The 16,621-nt window shown below is 56.4% G+C and overlaps 2 protein-coding genes across 4 annotated transcripts; one reads left to right on the top strand and one right to left on the bottom strand.

Annotated features, from left to right (window-relative positions):
* Positions 1-926: 926 nt before the first annotated feature.
* On the top strand, positions 927-6,640 carry IUM83_11836 (the record flags this gene model as incomplete). 3 transcript variants are annotated; one of them, XM_067936421.1, is made up of 3 exons in its annotated part: positions 927-3,102; positions 4,510-5,661; positions 5,739-6,640. In XM_067936421.1, the coding sequence occupies 3 exons, from the start codon at positions 927-929 to the stop codon at positions 6,638-6,640; spliced, it is 4,230 nt and encodes a 1,409-aa protein (XP_067792198.1). The 3 variants fall into 3 exon arrangements, with proteins under 3 accessions (XP_067792198.1, XP_067792197.1, XP_067792196.1); XM_067936420.1 differs by lacking the exon at positions 927-3,102 and having other exon boundaries at positions 4,485-5,661; XM_067936419.1 differs by lacking the exon at positions 927-3,102 and having other exon boundaries at positions 4,554-5,661.
* Positions 6,641-9,868: 3,228 nt separating this feature from the next.
* On the bottom strand, positions 9,869-10,348 carry IUM83_11835 (uncharacterized protein; the record flags this gene model as incomplete). Its single annotated transcript, XM_067936418.1, has 5 exons — positions 9,869-9,876; positions 9,947-10,012; positions 10,061-10,120; positions 10,211-10,256; positions 10,322-10,348. The coding sequence occupies 5 exons, from the start codon at positions 10,346-10,348 to the stop codon at positions 9,869-9,871; spliced, it is 207 nt and encodes a 68-aa protein (XP_067792193.1).
* Positions 10,349-16,621: the final 6,273 nt, after the last annotated feature.

The raw sequence follows: 16,621 nt of genomic DNA, 5'->3' as shown, positions 1-16,621 counted from the left end.
GCGAATTTCGCTTCACTTAACTTCACTTATAAGGTCTGATATAAAGTAAAACAAAAATACTAAACTTGCAGGTTTGGAACAATTCTGCCTGTAAAGTTTTTTGTTGAGCATACTCAATGCGCGACAATATTTCTATTTTGCAAGCACTTCCGTATTGATCAGGTGCTCTGAAACCTTTCGAGCTTCAATCTTCCCTGGTACCACTTCCCCTGGTACCACTTGCTTGCTGTAACCTTTTGTACATAATGAGCAACGATCATTGTATAACCACGCTTTTAACCAGGTAAACAGGATGGCACCGACATTGTGAGATCAACAGGATGATGCGGAAGCTTCCGTAGCCTGATAACTACCCACCAGTTTGCTGCATCGTATACCGATCACGTATAGGACGGCAGACACAGAAATCAGCCGCCAACATAGCCAATCACATTCAGTCGGTAGACTTCATCGTTGTATAATATATATATAGAACTTTGCACTTTATGTATGTGTTATGGTAGCTTTTGTGTAGACCGGAGCGGGGTCTTGTTGTTGTTGTACTATGGGGGATGACACACTCTTGGGAGTTTCAGGAAGCTGAAATAGCCGTTTCCAGAATTGGGCGCCCAGACGCGATGAACGGGCGCGCCAGCCGGACGGGACGGCGCGCCTCCCATTCCGCGTTCAGCGACCAAGTTGCCCAAGCATCAGAAAACGGCATCAGACGCCTTGCAATGTCCTCACCTCCACCTCCACCTGCACCGGTGCCACCACCTCCTTCCCTGGAGTCGGCGCCGCTCGATTCGTCGGCGCCCCTCCAAGCTCGGCCAGCCGCCGTTTCAAACCCCGTGTCGAGCCCCGATCCGGCCCCCAACGCGCTCGCCGCAGCGACTGGGGCCTCAGCCATCGCGGACCCGGCCACTAGCGACGAGACACCAGCGCGCATGAGCTCCCGGCTCGCAGCGAAGAAGCGGTCGGCGGCTGGACTCGCTGAGGCGCGCCGGCAGAAGCGTCAGCTCACTGCCAACAAGGAGGCCGCAGCTGCCGCGGCGGCCCTCCCCTTCGCGACCCCGCTCGGCACGCGCCGCGACACAGCCTCGCCGCCATACCAACCTCTTCCGGGTCCCTCGCGTGCTGCCGGCCAAGGAAGCGTCGACTCTCTCCCCAGCGGGCCAGCCACAGCCGGGGAGCCGCCGTCCGTTCCGGCAATGATCGCTGCCGCGACGCACCCAAAGGTGACCAAGGCGCGCAAGGCGCCCAAGGCGTCGAAGCCCCCAAAGTCAGCGAAGCCGCCACCGGCGTCCAAGGTCTCAGCGCCACCCGGGGTCGCGAGGGCCCCAAGCCCTTCCTCCGCAGCATCACTTCAGCCCGGTCACGCGCCTCCACCTGTGCCCGCAGCTCTTGTAGCAGCGCCTCTACCCCCCACCGCCGCGGCCTTGGCACGCGATGTCGCCACGCCGCCAGCGCACGGCCCAGCCCCCCTTGACTCTTGTACGCCCCCGGCCGTGCACACTGCATCCGGTCTCGCCGACGCCACGCTCGCGCTGCCTCCCCTCCCCGCCGCGGCCAATTCCGGAAATGAGAACGCTGGGCCACGGTCGCCATCTGCGACACCCGCTCACGCCTCTGGCCCCATCATCGACGTCGCCGATTCCGACTCGGACACTGAGGCCCCCGGGGTGGCGCTGCCTTCCCTCGCCTGTCCGCGCCCGCAGCATCTCCGGCCCGCATCCCGCACGCGCGCGCCGTCTGCGCGCTCGATCCCAGCGCACTCGCCGTTTGACCTCTCCGAGTTTCTTAGCCGCTTCCACGCGGGTGCAGCGGCGATTCCATCGCCGCCACGTCCACCGCGCCCGCAACCCGGCGCTGCTCCGGCCAACTCGCTTACGTCCAGAGCCGACGCCTGCTCCGACTCGGCCGCACCAGTGCCGCCCCCGGACATTGACCACGCCACGCTATACGCAGAGTTCACCCGGTTCCTGCAAAGCCGAGTCGCCCCCGCAGCACACATCCAGCCGCCGGCCCGCGAGCCGTTCCCAGCGTCTCTAGATGCGTACTCGTGGACTCTGCCGAACGACAAGGGCGCGCTGCCGCCGGCGGCTGTCCGAAACCTGCGAGCTGCCGACTTTCCACCGCCGGCACACCGCGCCCGCGGTGACTTCGTGCCGGCCGCGGTCCATATCCTGGCGGCACATCGTCTGTACCCCTTCCTGCTGTCCCCGGAAGGGCTGAATTGCACTCCGATGGAATTCGTAATGCGAATGCGTCTCCTAGATTGCCTGCGCTTCCGGGACGCGCCGCCAATCCTCGGAGCAACGCACAGCGCGCGCTTTGGGCGACATGGGATCACTATAATGCACTTCCTCCGGGCAGATCTGGCAGCCCAGTTGGCCGCCGGTTCCTCGGACGCCAACTACAGCCTCGATTTCGGTTTCAACGTGGCACCACCCTCGGCCCCGACCTGCAACTCCTACAACGACCTCCTTGGCGCCGTCCAAGGACTCACCACCTTCGCGAACGCGGAGTGGTACGAACCGATGGCACATGTTCTCTATCGCCTTCGGGAGTTCGTCACGGCCAACATGGACGCCGACCCCGGCCACACCCCGGCACGCGTCCAGCGTACCCTGCACGAGGTGAACCGGCTCCTCGGGGACGCGTTCGTTCACCTGGCCAGCGACTTGCCCACCTGGTGGAGGGACTTCAGCGCTGCTGTGCACCGAATTTCGTACTCGTCGTCGTCATGGGCGGTGGCTCTCTGCAGCTTGGCCCCGGCGGCAGTTCCAGCTACACGGGACAGCTACCCACGCACATCATCGCCCCCACAGCGCCGGCCCACACACGATCCAAGCGCCAGAGGAGTGCAGACTCGTCCCGGTGGGTTCCCCGCCAACATGCGCGCGCTAATTCCGCGCAATGCAGAGGGTCAAGAACCGTGCTTACGCTTCTTCGCCGGCTCAATGTGCTTCGGTGGCACCGCTTCGACATGTGCAGTCCGCAACCGGCTTCACGCGTGGCCCGACGAACTGCCGGCCGCTCTGCTGGCGTTCATCAAGAAGAAATTCGGCCGCCACGACCCCGGCCAGCGCCGCCGCGCCAGACGGGGACGAGGCGCCGCTGGTCCACCAGCGCTTCGTTTCGCCTGTCTCAGATCTAACCCGAATACACACGATTTGTACTCGAATCTGAGACACAGTGGATCAACCCAGATCGGCCCCGCGCGATCACCCGCCGGTGATGCTTGGTCCGACCCACACCCCGCTACCACACCGGATTTGCCCAGGAGTGCCCTCCAACCCCAAGCAGACCCGGCACCTGCCGGTGAGAATCCAGGCGTCTCTAACGCTGGACATGCCACCGAAGCACGCCCACCCCAACCAACTACCCCCACTCATGCCGGCGAGCAACCCTCCCGGGGTCATTCCGCCGAGGAGTGCAGGGCGCCGCATAATATCACGACCACGTCACCCGGTGTACCTGCCGGTGAGAGGCCCAGCGCTTTTAGCGCCGGTCATGCCACCGAAGAAGACCCGCCCCTTCCGCATTCTCCCGCCCCGTTGGCGCAGGCTGGCCGCGCCCCCGGGGCAGTGCCGCGCACCACCCGACACGGCAATACTTGTCCCTCCCGCCCACCCAACACTCTACGCCCAGCACCATCCCATGAGCAGCTCCAAAACCTGATCGCCAATAGCACCGACCGCGCCCATCTCTGGGATTCGATTCGATGGTCTTCGTTATCCTCCGCGTTCCGTCGTGCCGGCGTTGAGTTGCCGTCCTACCCGCCGACGGACTCCGCCAACTCGGACCACGCCTTCCAGCTCAATAAACCACTCCAAGCGGCAATGTCAGAGTTCATTCGCCGTACTCGTCCGTCGCTGAAAGAATTCACAGAGCTTATCCGATGCCAGACGCGAGCGGACTACCGACCCAACAAAGCGCTCCTGCCGTCCACACTAATAACACAGTGCCGCGGGTACCCCCAGCTGAACGAACTCTTGCGCATCGCGTCCGAGGGAGTCCGCGTCCAGCTTCGGAAGGCGCCTCCAAGACAAGCCCGTTTCCCCCGGAACCACCCTTCCGCATCGGCTCGAATCAATGTGCTGCGGAAGAATATAAGGAAGGAGCAAGATTTACTGCGCTGCCTCGTAGTCGACGCCGACATCTTCAGCATCTGGCCCGAGCTCATCATGAGCCCTTTCGGCGTGGTCGACAAAGGCGCCGGGGATCCCCAGACTACAGGCAGGACAATCCACGATCTCTCATTCCCCGAGGTCGAGTCAGTGAACCAGTGTACCGACCTGGACAGCGTTCCCAAGGCCACGTTCGAACACTGCTCGCGCATCGCCAAAGAAATCACCCGTTGTAAACAAGCGAACCCCGACTGCGAGGTAAAGGTTATGGCTGGCGACGTGGCGGCCGCCTACCGAAACGCGTGCATCCACAGCGAGTCGGTCCACTTGTTTGGAGGCCACATTCCCGAGGACAACGCCATCGTCATCGACTTGTCGGCCGCTTTCGGGTGGTCAGGGTCGGCCGGCGTGTACAGCGTCCTTGGCGGAGCCGTCGCCTTCCTGCACGGCAGCAGCGTTGACCCTGAGCACCCGACGGGGTTCTTCAGCTACCACTGGGTCGATGACCACGTCAATGTGGCGGCCGACACCGGCACTCGCTGCGCCGACATCGAGCGCTCGCTTCGCTTCGCGATGACGACCATCATGGGTCCAGCGGCCGTCAACGAGGACAAGTTTACCCCGTGGCGCTCTCGCCAACAAGTCTTGGGTCTCATCTTCGACACCGCTGCGGGAATCGTCGCGATGCCAACAGCGAAGATAATGAAGGCGCGGCAACGCGTCAGATCTGCATTCCAGGCATCCCGCATCACTCGCAGCGAGTTCCGCTCCCTCATCGGATCACTGCGCCACGTCGCAACGTGCATCCGCCCGGCCCAGGCCTTCCTCCAACGGCTTCGGTCCGGGGAATCCCGTCTCCCCCGCCACTCACGCGTCCAGGTTACCCCCTCCATGCGCGACGACCTCTCGTGGTGGTGGCGAATCCTCCACGACCCGGCTCTGAACGGGGTCCCCCTCGAGTACTTCGGAGAGCTCCCCGAACCCGACATCGTCGTGGCCACCGACGCTTCGGACGTGGGGCTCTGCGCGCTCGTCCCAGTGCACAAGCTCGTCCTGAGCTACCAGTTCTCCCCGCCTGAACACAACCAGATCGAGGCGTTCAAGCGCGGGGCCCCAAACGAATTTGACATCAACTACCGCGAACTCCTCGCCTGCGCGTTCGCGCTTCACGCATGGGCCCCGGGGTGGCATGCCGCCCACCACCAGCACCGGCCCCTCCACATCCACTTCCGCATCGACAACACGTCCGCCGTCGCCTGGCAAACGAAGATGGCATCGCGCAACTCCCGGGCCCAAGTCCTCATCCGGCTGATCAGCGCATGGGAACAACAATTCGGCCTCCGCATCTCGGCTTCCCACATTCCGGGGGCCGAGAACGAAGCTGCGGACGCCGGCTCCCGTCGCTGGGAGAACACCGCCTACGCCCGTCGATTCGACAACCTCACCCACGACTGGCACCACACGCAGCCGCTGGCGAACATCGCGGACCTCGAGTCCACCTGGCTCAACGCCTCCGAGAGCATTCCGTCGCTGACTCGTCATTCAAGAAGTACGCCGGATCTTTCAATAAATGGAAGCAGTGGGCAGCCCGACGAGGCGTCCCGTGGCAGCTCAGCGTCCCGCTAGCTGGGAAGATCGCTCTGATCTCAGAGTTCGTCCTCGACTGCACCCACAGTGCCACCGGTCACCGTGAAGGCGTCCGGGCCGCTACCGCGAAATCGACCCTGTCCGGCATTCGACACTTCTTCGCGGCCGCTGGGCTCGACTTCCCGTCCGACCATCCACAGATTCGCATGCTCATAAAAGGCGTGGGCCGCCTCGACCCACCGCGCCGTCAAAAAGCCCCGGTTTCCGTTGCGCTGCTGGAGGAGTGCGCAAACGCGCTTGACCTCAACGACCCCGCCGACCAAGCTCTCTGGGGGGTTCTGTGTCTGGCCTTCTTCTTCATGCTCCGCCGCTCCGAGATCGCAGCCACGACAAACACGGCATTTAAGTGGTTCGCCCTCAAAGCGGCCGATGTCACCACCGTCGACGCGACTGGAACGCCCACGGTAAATCCGAAGAGGGCCACCGCTGTCTGCATTCGGCTAAGTGGCTCCAAGACCAACCAAAGTGGGGATCCCACCACGCGGATGCTCGCCCGCTCAGGACACCCAATACTGTGTCCAGTGCTCGGCGCCCTGTTACTCCTCCGCTCCAGACTCAACCTCCCCGCGTCGATCCCTGCAGCGGTATTCGTCGACAAGAACGGCACGCCCAGCTGCGTGACAGCGGCCCGCGTCGCGCGAGTCATCCGCCTGGGCGCCCGCACCGTCGGCGAGGATCCTACCCTATTCAGCACCCATTCACTGAGAGCGGGCGGCGCAACCAACTTGTACCGGGCTGGAGTGGACGCACTGACGATCCAATTCCACGGGCGCTGGGCCTCCGACGCTTTCAAGCTCTACACGCGCCTGTGCCAAGAATCCGTCGCGAGCGTGGCGGAAAAGATGGTCAGCGGTCCGAGGGGAGCGACAACGCTAGCTTAGCGGCACGTATCTACCACCCTCTTCTGGTGGGGCTCAGCCCGGACATCTTGCCCGGGCTGCAGCGCGGTAGATACGGATCCGCTAATGTAACGTGATGTTGCCCCCAACCGTCTGTGCGTTGTTTAAGAGTGGGAAAAGCCAGGTTATGCACCGCCGTTCCTCGGCGACGTCACCCTACCCCATTATATGGGGGTGGCATTCAGTCATGTCATGTCGGTTTTGTTTATGTCGTTGTGATGGAAGCGAACTGTAAAAATGATATTTTTTCTTGTAGAAACAAACTGTCGAAACATGACCCTACCGTTCGGATATGCTTAAGTTACATGGATACGTTGTTCATGTACCGGTTTCCATCAGGTATCGTGTCCAACGACGAGAACAATGGCCATATCATGATCGCAGTAGGTAGGTAGATTCCCTTCCTCAGACCCATCACTTATATTCATATATGCTGCAGACGTTTGGGAAAACAGCAGTTGTTGGAAACAATGCACAGATTGGAGTACCATAGTGCACATACGGGATCCGCAGGCACCTCTGGATACTCGGTGGGTGGCACCTACCCCAGGCAGGATTGTCAAAATGCTGCTCACCTTACCTTGCTCGAGTAGCAGCGATCAACAGCCCCACAATATTTTCATTCCCGAATTTCCTCGCATCCCCACAAGTCCAAGACCACCCCTTTCCTCAACCCCACCATGGCGTACCTGCGTGCCATCACTTCCTCCGTCTTCGCTCTGGCCTTCATGAGCCTGAGTGTGCCGGGCGCTCAAGCAGACGCGTGGACCCAGGCCACCGTGACTGACGCAGACACCACACTGCTACTCTCGGCGGTGGGCGACGTGAGCACCTACAGCTCCGGCGTCGCCACGTTCCTCTGCGTCTACAAGGTCAACAGCTTGGAGACGCAGGCTGGCACGGCCGGTGACATTACCGACTACAACTTCGGCGTTACTGCTTGCAATGCCGGTAGTAAGCAATTCGTGGGTCGGTGCCCTGACCTGACCACCTATCCTGACTGTGGCACCTACAACATTGTCGTGGCATCGAATTCCGGGAAGCCGAGGGTGACCACGGTCAACAAGCCGGAGTCGAAGTAGACATCGACGGAGGATTCGCCGCAGGAAACACAGCGCACGCAGAAGTAAGAATCCTGTGTCGGCCTCACACCCATCGCGGTGGCCATGAGCGAGACGTTTGCGCTGATCTACATCGACCACACTTCATGTACACAAAGATGTGACTTCGTGAGCTGAGTTCGCACCAAACGGATCGTGATGTCTCGACTCACTAACGTTACGTCTGACATCGTAGTGCTGTACTTTCGCGTACTTGATGATAGCAATACGAAACCATTTGACGTCCTCGTCTTTCAAAGTTGCACAATCGACTACATGTAGCGTTGGCCTCTTGTGTCTCGAATTTCACTGAGGGGCGACGTCAGCACCCCCTGAAGATCGATTCCTCCGCCACGACTGAACAATTTCCAAGTTGATGTCTCTTGATCGCATTCTTTATTGCCTCGGAGCAACTACGCTGTCATCCAAGTGCAATTCAGTGTGTTCACAATACAGTCGATTCACCACTATTTGCTCAGCGTGATTACTGAATTGCTAATGCTAGCACGGTAATATTTTACAGTTATACCTTGCAAAAAGGATGGACCAGTTTTAGAGTTTCAGAGTTTAGAATTGCACAAGCCGCCGCTATCCGAAGGTAACGAGCTAGATACCACAACTTGGATCGACTTGGAGAAACATGTTGCGAATTTCGCTTCACTTATAAGGTCTGATATAAAGTAAAACAAAAATACTAAACTTGCAGGTTTGGAACAATTCTGCCTGTAAAGTTTTTTGTTGAGCATACTGTTGAGGTTGCACTTCGCTGTCTGATCGACTGGATCCCTACCGCGGGGCAGACGGCCTGCGCGTGCTGGCACGTGCCACCGGGGTCTGTGGTTGAAGATGGAAAGATATCACTACCTGATTGGCTGGACTATCTCTGATACTGGAATGTGATTGGACGACAACTTCAATTTGGGTGCTTATGATTTGCATGTGTTGAGTCAACCGCAGCTGTGACTAGGCGGATCAGTTTTACGACTGGCAACTTCGTTTGGACCGTAGCCGAGATCGTTTGGACCACATCTACAAACCTCACCTACTAGGGAACATTGCATACAGTAGGGACTGCTAGGTGGTAAAAAACACTAACCTAAATCGAGCTCACTTTCGGATTTCCTTCCAACTACTCACTCGTCTACCAAGCCTCATTCGCACACTCTCAATTAAGTCCAACGCCGTTGAACGCTACACAGGTATTAGGGGGGGGGGGGGGGGGGGCTGACCGCAAGGATGACGCAGGACATGATATCAGAGTCTGTTATGCTGCAACAATATGGGGCCTCCGCCACACCACTCCCTGGCAGCTGAGTCGCTGCAGTGAAGACTTTACATGTTGGTGCCGCTGAAGGCACGCTCCCGACATCGAGAAACAACGACGATTGAAATGGTTATTTTCAAGCTAGAATGAAAATAGCTTTTTGAGAGGAGGCGGCAAAGATGGAACGACCGTAGGAGACCGTAGGCAGTCGTTTGTTTCATCTTTTCTCTCAAGCGCTTAACCCGCCACGCCACTGCGTTGTGCTCGCTATTGCGTTGTGCTCGCCACTCCCGGCGCTGTGATGTGCTCGCCGTCCCTGTGGTGTGTAAGAGACCGATCGAGAACGAAACACCAAGATCTGTAGCGCCGTGCATGATGCCTTGTCATAAATTTGCAAAACCCATGCCAAGCTAAATCACACGACATACTACACCAGTATATATACTATATTCTCATGAATCCCGAGGATGTTTTGTTGAATACAATTCTCGAAAAGGTAGGTAGATTGGAAACGGCTCTTGATACTGCACATCATGTGGGTGCATCGCGTGCCACTCGGAAGACCGATAGAAACAGCAGTTTCCACAGCAGCACGGCTGCCATATTAATGGGTGCTCGATAGCGCTAGCCAGCATATCGATAACATCCATCGCCACAGCGAGTTTGAGCCCATAACTGTAACCAAGCTCCTTGACATGCCCATCGTGAGCATGTTTACGGATGATCTCGTCGTTTATCATATCGTCCGTGCGCATCTTGTTGAAGCACTCAATGTGCTGGTCAAGGTATGTGCGCCGTTCAAGAAGCGAATCATTGCATGCTTGTATTCTCGCTCGATGTAGCGGTCTAGTGATCTGCATTGTATAAAGCACCTTGATAAGGAAGAATACACCACTGTATGAAGGACAATGGCGGATTCCTTACCTGGGAGAGCTCCATCCTTAAATTCAACCAGCGCAGCATCCAAAGGTAGTTGTGCGCACTCGCTTCCTTCCCACGGCAGGTAATATCGACATGAAGATCATGCATCTCCTTTACCGGCAACGCTGCGATGAACAATTCGACGTCGTTTGACGATCCGTAAACAAGCTCGAACCTCTGTCAGTATCAACGCATACGTCATATAATAGCTCGAGTGCATATCAAACTATAAGATCATTGTACCCGTCCGTGAGAAGGTATGCATACCGGATACAAGAGGTCGAACTCGACGGCTTTGTTGCAGCTGAAACGTCTTAGCAATTAAACGCACAGTCAGCAATCTTCACGGGTCATGGGGTAATTGTACATTGATCTTACCTCTTCCTGGTTCACATCCCGATACATGGGTTTGCCACTCGGGGCCAATGTGTTAGTAGGAGGCGGCACTTGAGCCTCTTCTGCTGCAGTCCACCATTAGGTCCTTTGTGCGTGCTTCCTCGCTGGAAAATTCTCAAATAATCAGCCCCCTCTTGCCAGCCATCTGCAAGTCGGAAGTATCCCTGAGGTCTCATCGCTAAGCGTCATATCAAGACCATATATACTGTGGTATGTAAACTAACCCTTGATATCAGACTGACGAAAGTGTATCTGAGCACAACAAAGATATTTTGGAAGGGACTTTACGTGCGAAAATGGAGCAACGTTCGACAATCATGCGGAGTATCGCAAACAATTCGGCTGTGAAAGGCGATGCTGTCACCAACCAGTGGCCAAATCAAACTAATCCCAACAGGTTAAACTTGTGATTGCACTGTACCAAGCTTCTATCGATTAGCAATCAAATTCTACTCTCGCGTGACCCTCCCCGTAACGATTAGTGCAGTAAGATTCGACTTCATTGGTGAGCACGAAGACGCGTGATATGCACTGGGCACATGGCGCACAATCGTGGCCTTGACGGTCAACGACGACCACGATAGTAACCCGAGTGAAGGCCAGCCGCGGGGGCGATAGACTCTACGCCTGGGTGGGTTGATGACGGGTCTCAACAAACAGTTCGCGTGACGTCTGATCACGAACGAGACATCCAACGGCGGTTCCGTTGAAAGCATGATCATACCGGGGGACGCAGCCTAGATGTATCACACGGCCGACTGTCCGTGTGACGACCCACCTCGAACGCGATAGCGATCGGCAAGCTACATCCAGTTTTGGGTGTGACGGTTGTGACGACGGTGGCGACAGACGTAGCGCGTTGGGGGGCATAGGCGCATGTTCCAGCTCCTGCCTACGGGCGTACCGGCAACACGTACCGGCCATCGGCGAACAGGGCGCCATCTGGCTACTAGCGATCGGGTCCCCGACGCTGAGCCTGGGAACCAGTAGCCTGACGACCATTTGCAAATGTGTCGATCGTCAATGTGCGTGCTAGCAATCAACGAGCGGGACAACCGACGGCAACCGAGCGTGAGACCCATCCAGGGACGGATCAGTCTCAGCGACGTGCCGAGCGTGCTTGCCATGAGCGAGCAGGACCAACGCAGCGCTTGACGATCGATGGCAATCATGCCGACCATCATCGGACATATCAGTCATCGACGAACGTGCCATCTACGGCCGCTGTCGACCCGCGGGTCGAGCATCTGTGAGAATGACGGCCGACTGGGAGCATGTTGCCCTCATGAGCGTATCGAATATTGGCGAGCGTGCCGGCCGAAAGCGAGGATGCCGTCCATCAGCGAAGTATCAGCGGTCGATGAACGTAACGGTCGGGAGGTTGAACCGGGAGGTGCTGTCGTCAGCCAGCGGGTGGGGATTGCGTTGGAGGGGGGAGGAGGGGGCAGCTTGCGTGACAGTGAGGCTTGAGCGAAGATCGGCAAATCGTAAAATGAGCTTTGGATCAGCGCTCCCATTCGCTTCGCTCCGATCTTTGTGTAAGGATGTTGAAGTGGGCATCGTGAGAGGTGATTGGCGGAATCGTTTTCAGCGAGCGCTGATTGGCGGAATCTAGTTTCCTGACCAATCAGACACTCTTATTTTCATTTCGACTCTTCTGATAGGCGGATTCGAACCAACGGCGAAAATCATGGGTTCGCGCGCTTTTGGGCGCGAGCTACTTGAACCCGAGACCTTTCACGCGGCGTCTCGGGATTGGTTGAAGGTCTTCATGGCCCCACCCCAGCTTGAATCCCTAGTAACCGCGATGTGAAACGCACCTTCTATATTCACGTTAGAGGGGGTTTAAGGTATATTTCTTCAACGAAGTTAGCACTCGCTCGCGGTTGTGGCCACTACCCTCATACTAACACCACTTTCCAACAATCAGCACTACGTCAGTGGGCAAACATGCACTATGAAATTTATGGTGCGGAGTGGCGGGTTGAGCTCGAACTGACGAAAAGAAGAGTGAGAGCTGCCTGCTCGTACTGCTACTCGCAGTCGTTTCCTAACTGCCTCCATGCTATCGGGAAAAATGCCTTCCTCTCCTGCGGTGCTTCCCGCCTTGGATTCTGAAACCAACCCTTTCCAACAATCAGCACTACGTCAGTGGGGCGAACATGCATTATGCAATTTAGGGTGCGGAGTGGTGGCCCTAAAATTCAGTTGCTACTTCGTGCCCTCATGTGATAATGCACTTGTTTCATGTGTGATCAACTGTGCCGTAACTCGAGTTCGAGTCACGTATCAGCTTCTCGACTGTGCGTCAGCTCAAGTCGAAGCAGCTGCAGACAACTGTGCCAAAGCTCGAGTTGTGACCAAAATGATTTCCAAGACCAAATTGGCGGTTTCAGCTGACGACTGTGCCGGAGCTCGAGCCGAAGTGAAGTGAAAAACAGGCGCGACTATACATGTGCTCGAGGCTGCCGTTTCTTCACCTACCAACGTTACCGAGCGAGACTTGATGCAGGGTGTCACTGATCGCTGCCAATACCCCGATGATTGCACTCTAAAACATTAGGCGTGCAATATCGCGCGAACCTTCGGCCGACAGAACTGGTTATTCTTCAAAGGCAGTGGATAACCACCTGCCGAGCACTTTGATCACCAGCCGGTCTGCACCTGCATTTAGAAGCTTCGTCGCACCTACAATTCTTACGTAATGTGTGGAGTACCGTGCCGGATCAAGCCCTACACTGACCACAGCTTGTTTGATCAGCAAGGCCATCGCCTTTGAAGTGATGCCACGGTGACTAGATTTGGCTAACGCAGGAGCACTTGGTAGAGTTCCGTAACTGATTGCTGCCTTGTAGATCCATCGAGCACCTGGTATTGGACAAATCGTGTCGTCACCTCAACCATGCAGGTACCGTAGTTCTTCGCGGCCGTATTGATTGTTCTTTGCCCCAGTCAGCTTGATCCAGACCATTCGGGCTTGGCGCGGGGTGGTCGCTTGGCCATGCCCATCCAGAAAGGAGATATCACCGAGCCGTTGAATATAGTCGTGACACCTGTTTCCAATTTACAAGTATTCGGAGCGTCGAAGGAGGAAAAAGTAAGCGAGAAGTAGACCGCCCCAAATCAATTGGTGTCGTCGCTGCGTGAGAGTGAGGAGCCCACGAACTGCAAGTAGCAGGGGCACCGTAATTGGCTGCTGCTTGCGAACGGGAACCGTGAATCGCCGAATCCCCCGGAGAAGTATTGCATGGCTAGCATTTACACCACGATCGTAGCCCCTGTAGTTGCGGTGGTACCACCTCACACCGCAGCATTTACCACAGATTGTAGAGTGCTGATTGCCTCGTCTTTGGCGGTTCAGTCCGTAACGCCAACGAAAAACAGCGGATGCCCCAAGCTAAGCTGCATTCCGATCAATTGTATCGTGACCGAGCCAGGCAGAATAATTCATGACCGTACACCACCCCTCCCACCCCTCCCACTGCTTCCAAGCTCTGGCGTAGCTTTGAGTGGAGCGTTCAGCGAGTGCACCCGCTCGCAAAGGTGCTCCCAAAGCCTCGAGGACTTCCTCAACACGGGTGACACTTCCACTTGAATCCAAGACAACGAAAGGTTAGCAAATAATTCCCTGTGTGTCTGCGATTGCCACACCCGGCTGCCTGCGTCTGCAAATTCATTTTCTTCGCCCGGAACTTGCTGTGCAGTCGTGAAAAAATTGTAGCGTACTTCCATCAACTCCAGCGAACGCAAGAGAAGTTGAGCCAGGCTGTTCCTGCTGGACCGCTTGTTGCTCCAGCGCACGGCCGACTCGTTGTCAATGTTGAAGCGTACGTGATGCGGTTGTGAGGAGGTCGAGTGCCAGTACTCCCCCCAAAGCGCTGCCGCAAACACCGGACTTAGTAGTTCGCGGACGTTAATGTCGAAGCTGGCCCCACCCTGTTTGAGCTGCGAAATCTCGCGCCGTTCTTCTTCATCGAATTGCACAAGAAGGAATTCTTTCCAGGCAGGAAATGCAGCGCACAAACCCTCATCACACGCATCCATAATAATGGTGAAGTCGGGTGTCGGGCGGTCGACAAACCTGTCGTATCCCACGCGATTCAGTGGTGCGATGTCCAAAACGATAAGAACCTATCTCAGACCATCTTTAACACCATCGGTCAGATGAATGCGAGCGTATCGGTTCGCTTTCCGATGCAGCGATGCTACCCGTTGGAAAAAGGTTGCTGCTGGACGCACACACGTAGTGATGTGACATAGGCTTCCCAGGAGCTGATCTAAATCATTTCGGGTCGTAGATTCAGCACTAAGCATTTCGAGAACTCTTAAGCGAGCCTTGGCTATTTTCACCTCGGGCATCAACAAAGTTCCTTCCTCCACTGGCCAGTTTAGCCCAAGCACCTTGCCGTTGACAAACCATAACGAGAACTTGTCGTCATTGCACGCTTGGGGGTCCTAGTACCTCCGTCATAGCCGATCGTAACGCTATATTAGCTTCAGGTAAACGTGTCCCGATATCTGGTTCCATGCCGATGTAGTCGTCGCAGCACGCGGAACATGTGAAAGGCTCTCGATGTCCCTGAATCACTCCGCTCCAAGAAGGCGCTGAATGCTCGAACAAACGCTTCATGGCCGCACCGGCGACCCAGTAGTACCCAGGAGAGTCCATCCAACCAAAGGGACAACTCCGATCGATAACGGGGATGCCCAGTTCGGGTACACAACCCGAAATCCGCCCAACGTAGTCAGAATGGATCGGAATATACCGAAAAGCGGCACTAATATCATCAGTCATCGTCTTAGTGTCGTAGCCTGTTTCTCATAGCCCAACGAGACGCTGAGCGACGACCGGCGCTTCCTCATAAGAAATGTCGATCACGTCACCAGGGAAAGTCTCATCATTTTCAGACTCACTACCCGGAAAGGATAAATCGTGTATGATCCTGGCATCGATATTCATTGGCACGGAACCTTTTGTCACTGCACCAAACGGACTGCACGTCAAACCATCTAGTACATCAGATAGGCTGATGTCAAGCACAATATATTGGTTGGCGTCTTGACCTTTTCGAATGTTTTTGGCGAGTATGTTCACGGATCCGTGGTTTTTGGGGGGCTCGGCTTGACGCGAATGCTGTGACTTCCATCGTGACCGGACACCATGACGCACAATCTGCTCGTGCAACTGGCGGTGGGGGTACGACTTCCAAGATCCGCTCCGACGTGGAATCTCAAGTGCCTTATTTGGTCTAGTGTCGTCCGGCGTCTCGTTACGCAGCAGCCGTACAAATTCCGGGAGAGTACATCCAGATCGACGGATGTACTTGGTAAATGCGCGTCGTTTTTCACGATCAATCAAAATATGTGGTGCCGTACCGGTGCCTTCCTGTGTGGGAAACGCTACCGGAGGCGCAATATCAAATTTCTACGACGCCGCATGGAGCCGCACGCGCCCTGCATCCTGGTGCAGCTCGAGTATCCTCTTACGTGCGGCTTGTGTTGTTGCAACCGCTTTTGGAACTGGCGAACGTGTACAACAGGCGAAGGATCCGCTCGTGAGAAGCCTTTGGCGCCAAGTGGGGAAGCAACTCGTGGCAAGTCCACATTTTTGGGGCTGGATAGCGGGCGTTGCAGGTCCCAAGGTGCCGGAAAGCCCAACGGATCACCATGGCCCTATCAGAGATCTTGAAATTCTGCACTGAGTCCACCAAAGTTCTTCGTAATATAGTTTCGCACCACATCGGGGAGCTTTTTCGGCTTGAAGTGGCCGCGCTTATCGAATATACAGGTACCACCATTTCCGCGGCACGGCTGGTTTGAAAGGTACTTCATTCCCAACGCCTTTGCATTTTCCTCGGGGAGTGCCTTAAGGACTGCAGCCGGCACGCCCATACGATTGACGGTGCGATCAGACCTTTTCTCTGTTGTACCGGAACCATGGCGCTTAGTGTGTTGACCTCGATAACCTAGACTCGGACGGCCTTCGAATTTTACCAAGCGCTGAGTGAGCTCCGCATGCCGCTCTCTGAGATGTTCTGCATTAGCTGCTGATAGGATTCGTGTGTTACAGATAATTGGAGAGTAACATTGTTGCACGCTTGGTCCTCACCCTGCGCTAGCAATGCTCGAAGCATTTCGAACCGTTCATCAATCCAGTATGCGAGTTCGTCAATAGCGAGGGCATCGATCGAGACCCGGTTACGAATCAGCGCACTGACAAGTGCACGAGCGTGTTCCGAAAGCTGTATTATCTCGGCCGAACACGCAATAGTGACCGCATGA

This window comes from Phytophthora cinnamomi (assembly GCF_018691715.1).
Source record: "Phytophthora cinnamomi strain GKB4 chromosome Unknown Contig37, whole genome shotgun sequence".
NCBI classification, from domain to species: Eukaryota; Oomycota; class Peronosporomycetes; order Peronosporales; family Peronosporaceae; genus Phytophthora; species Phytophthora cinnamomi.
This window is presented reverse-complemented; position numbering and strand designations above follow the sequence as displayed.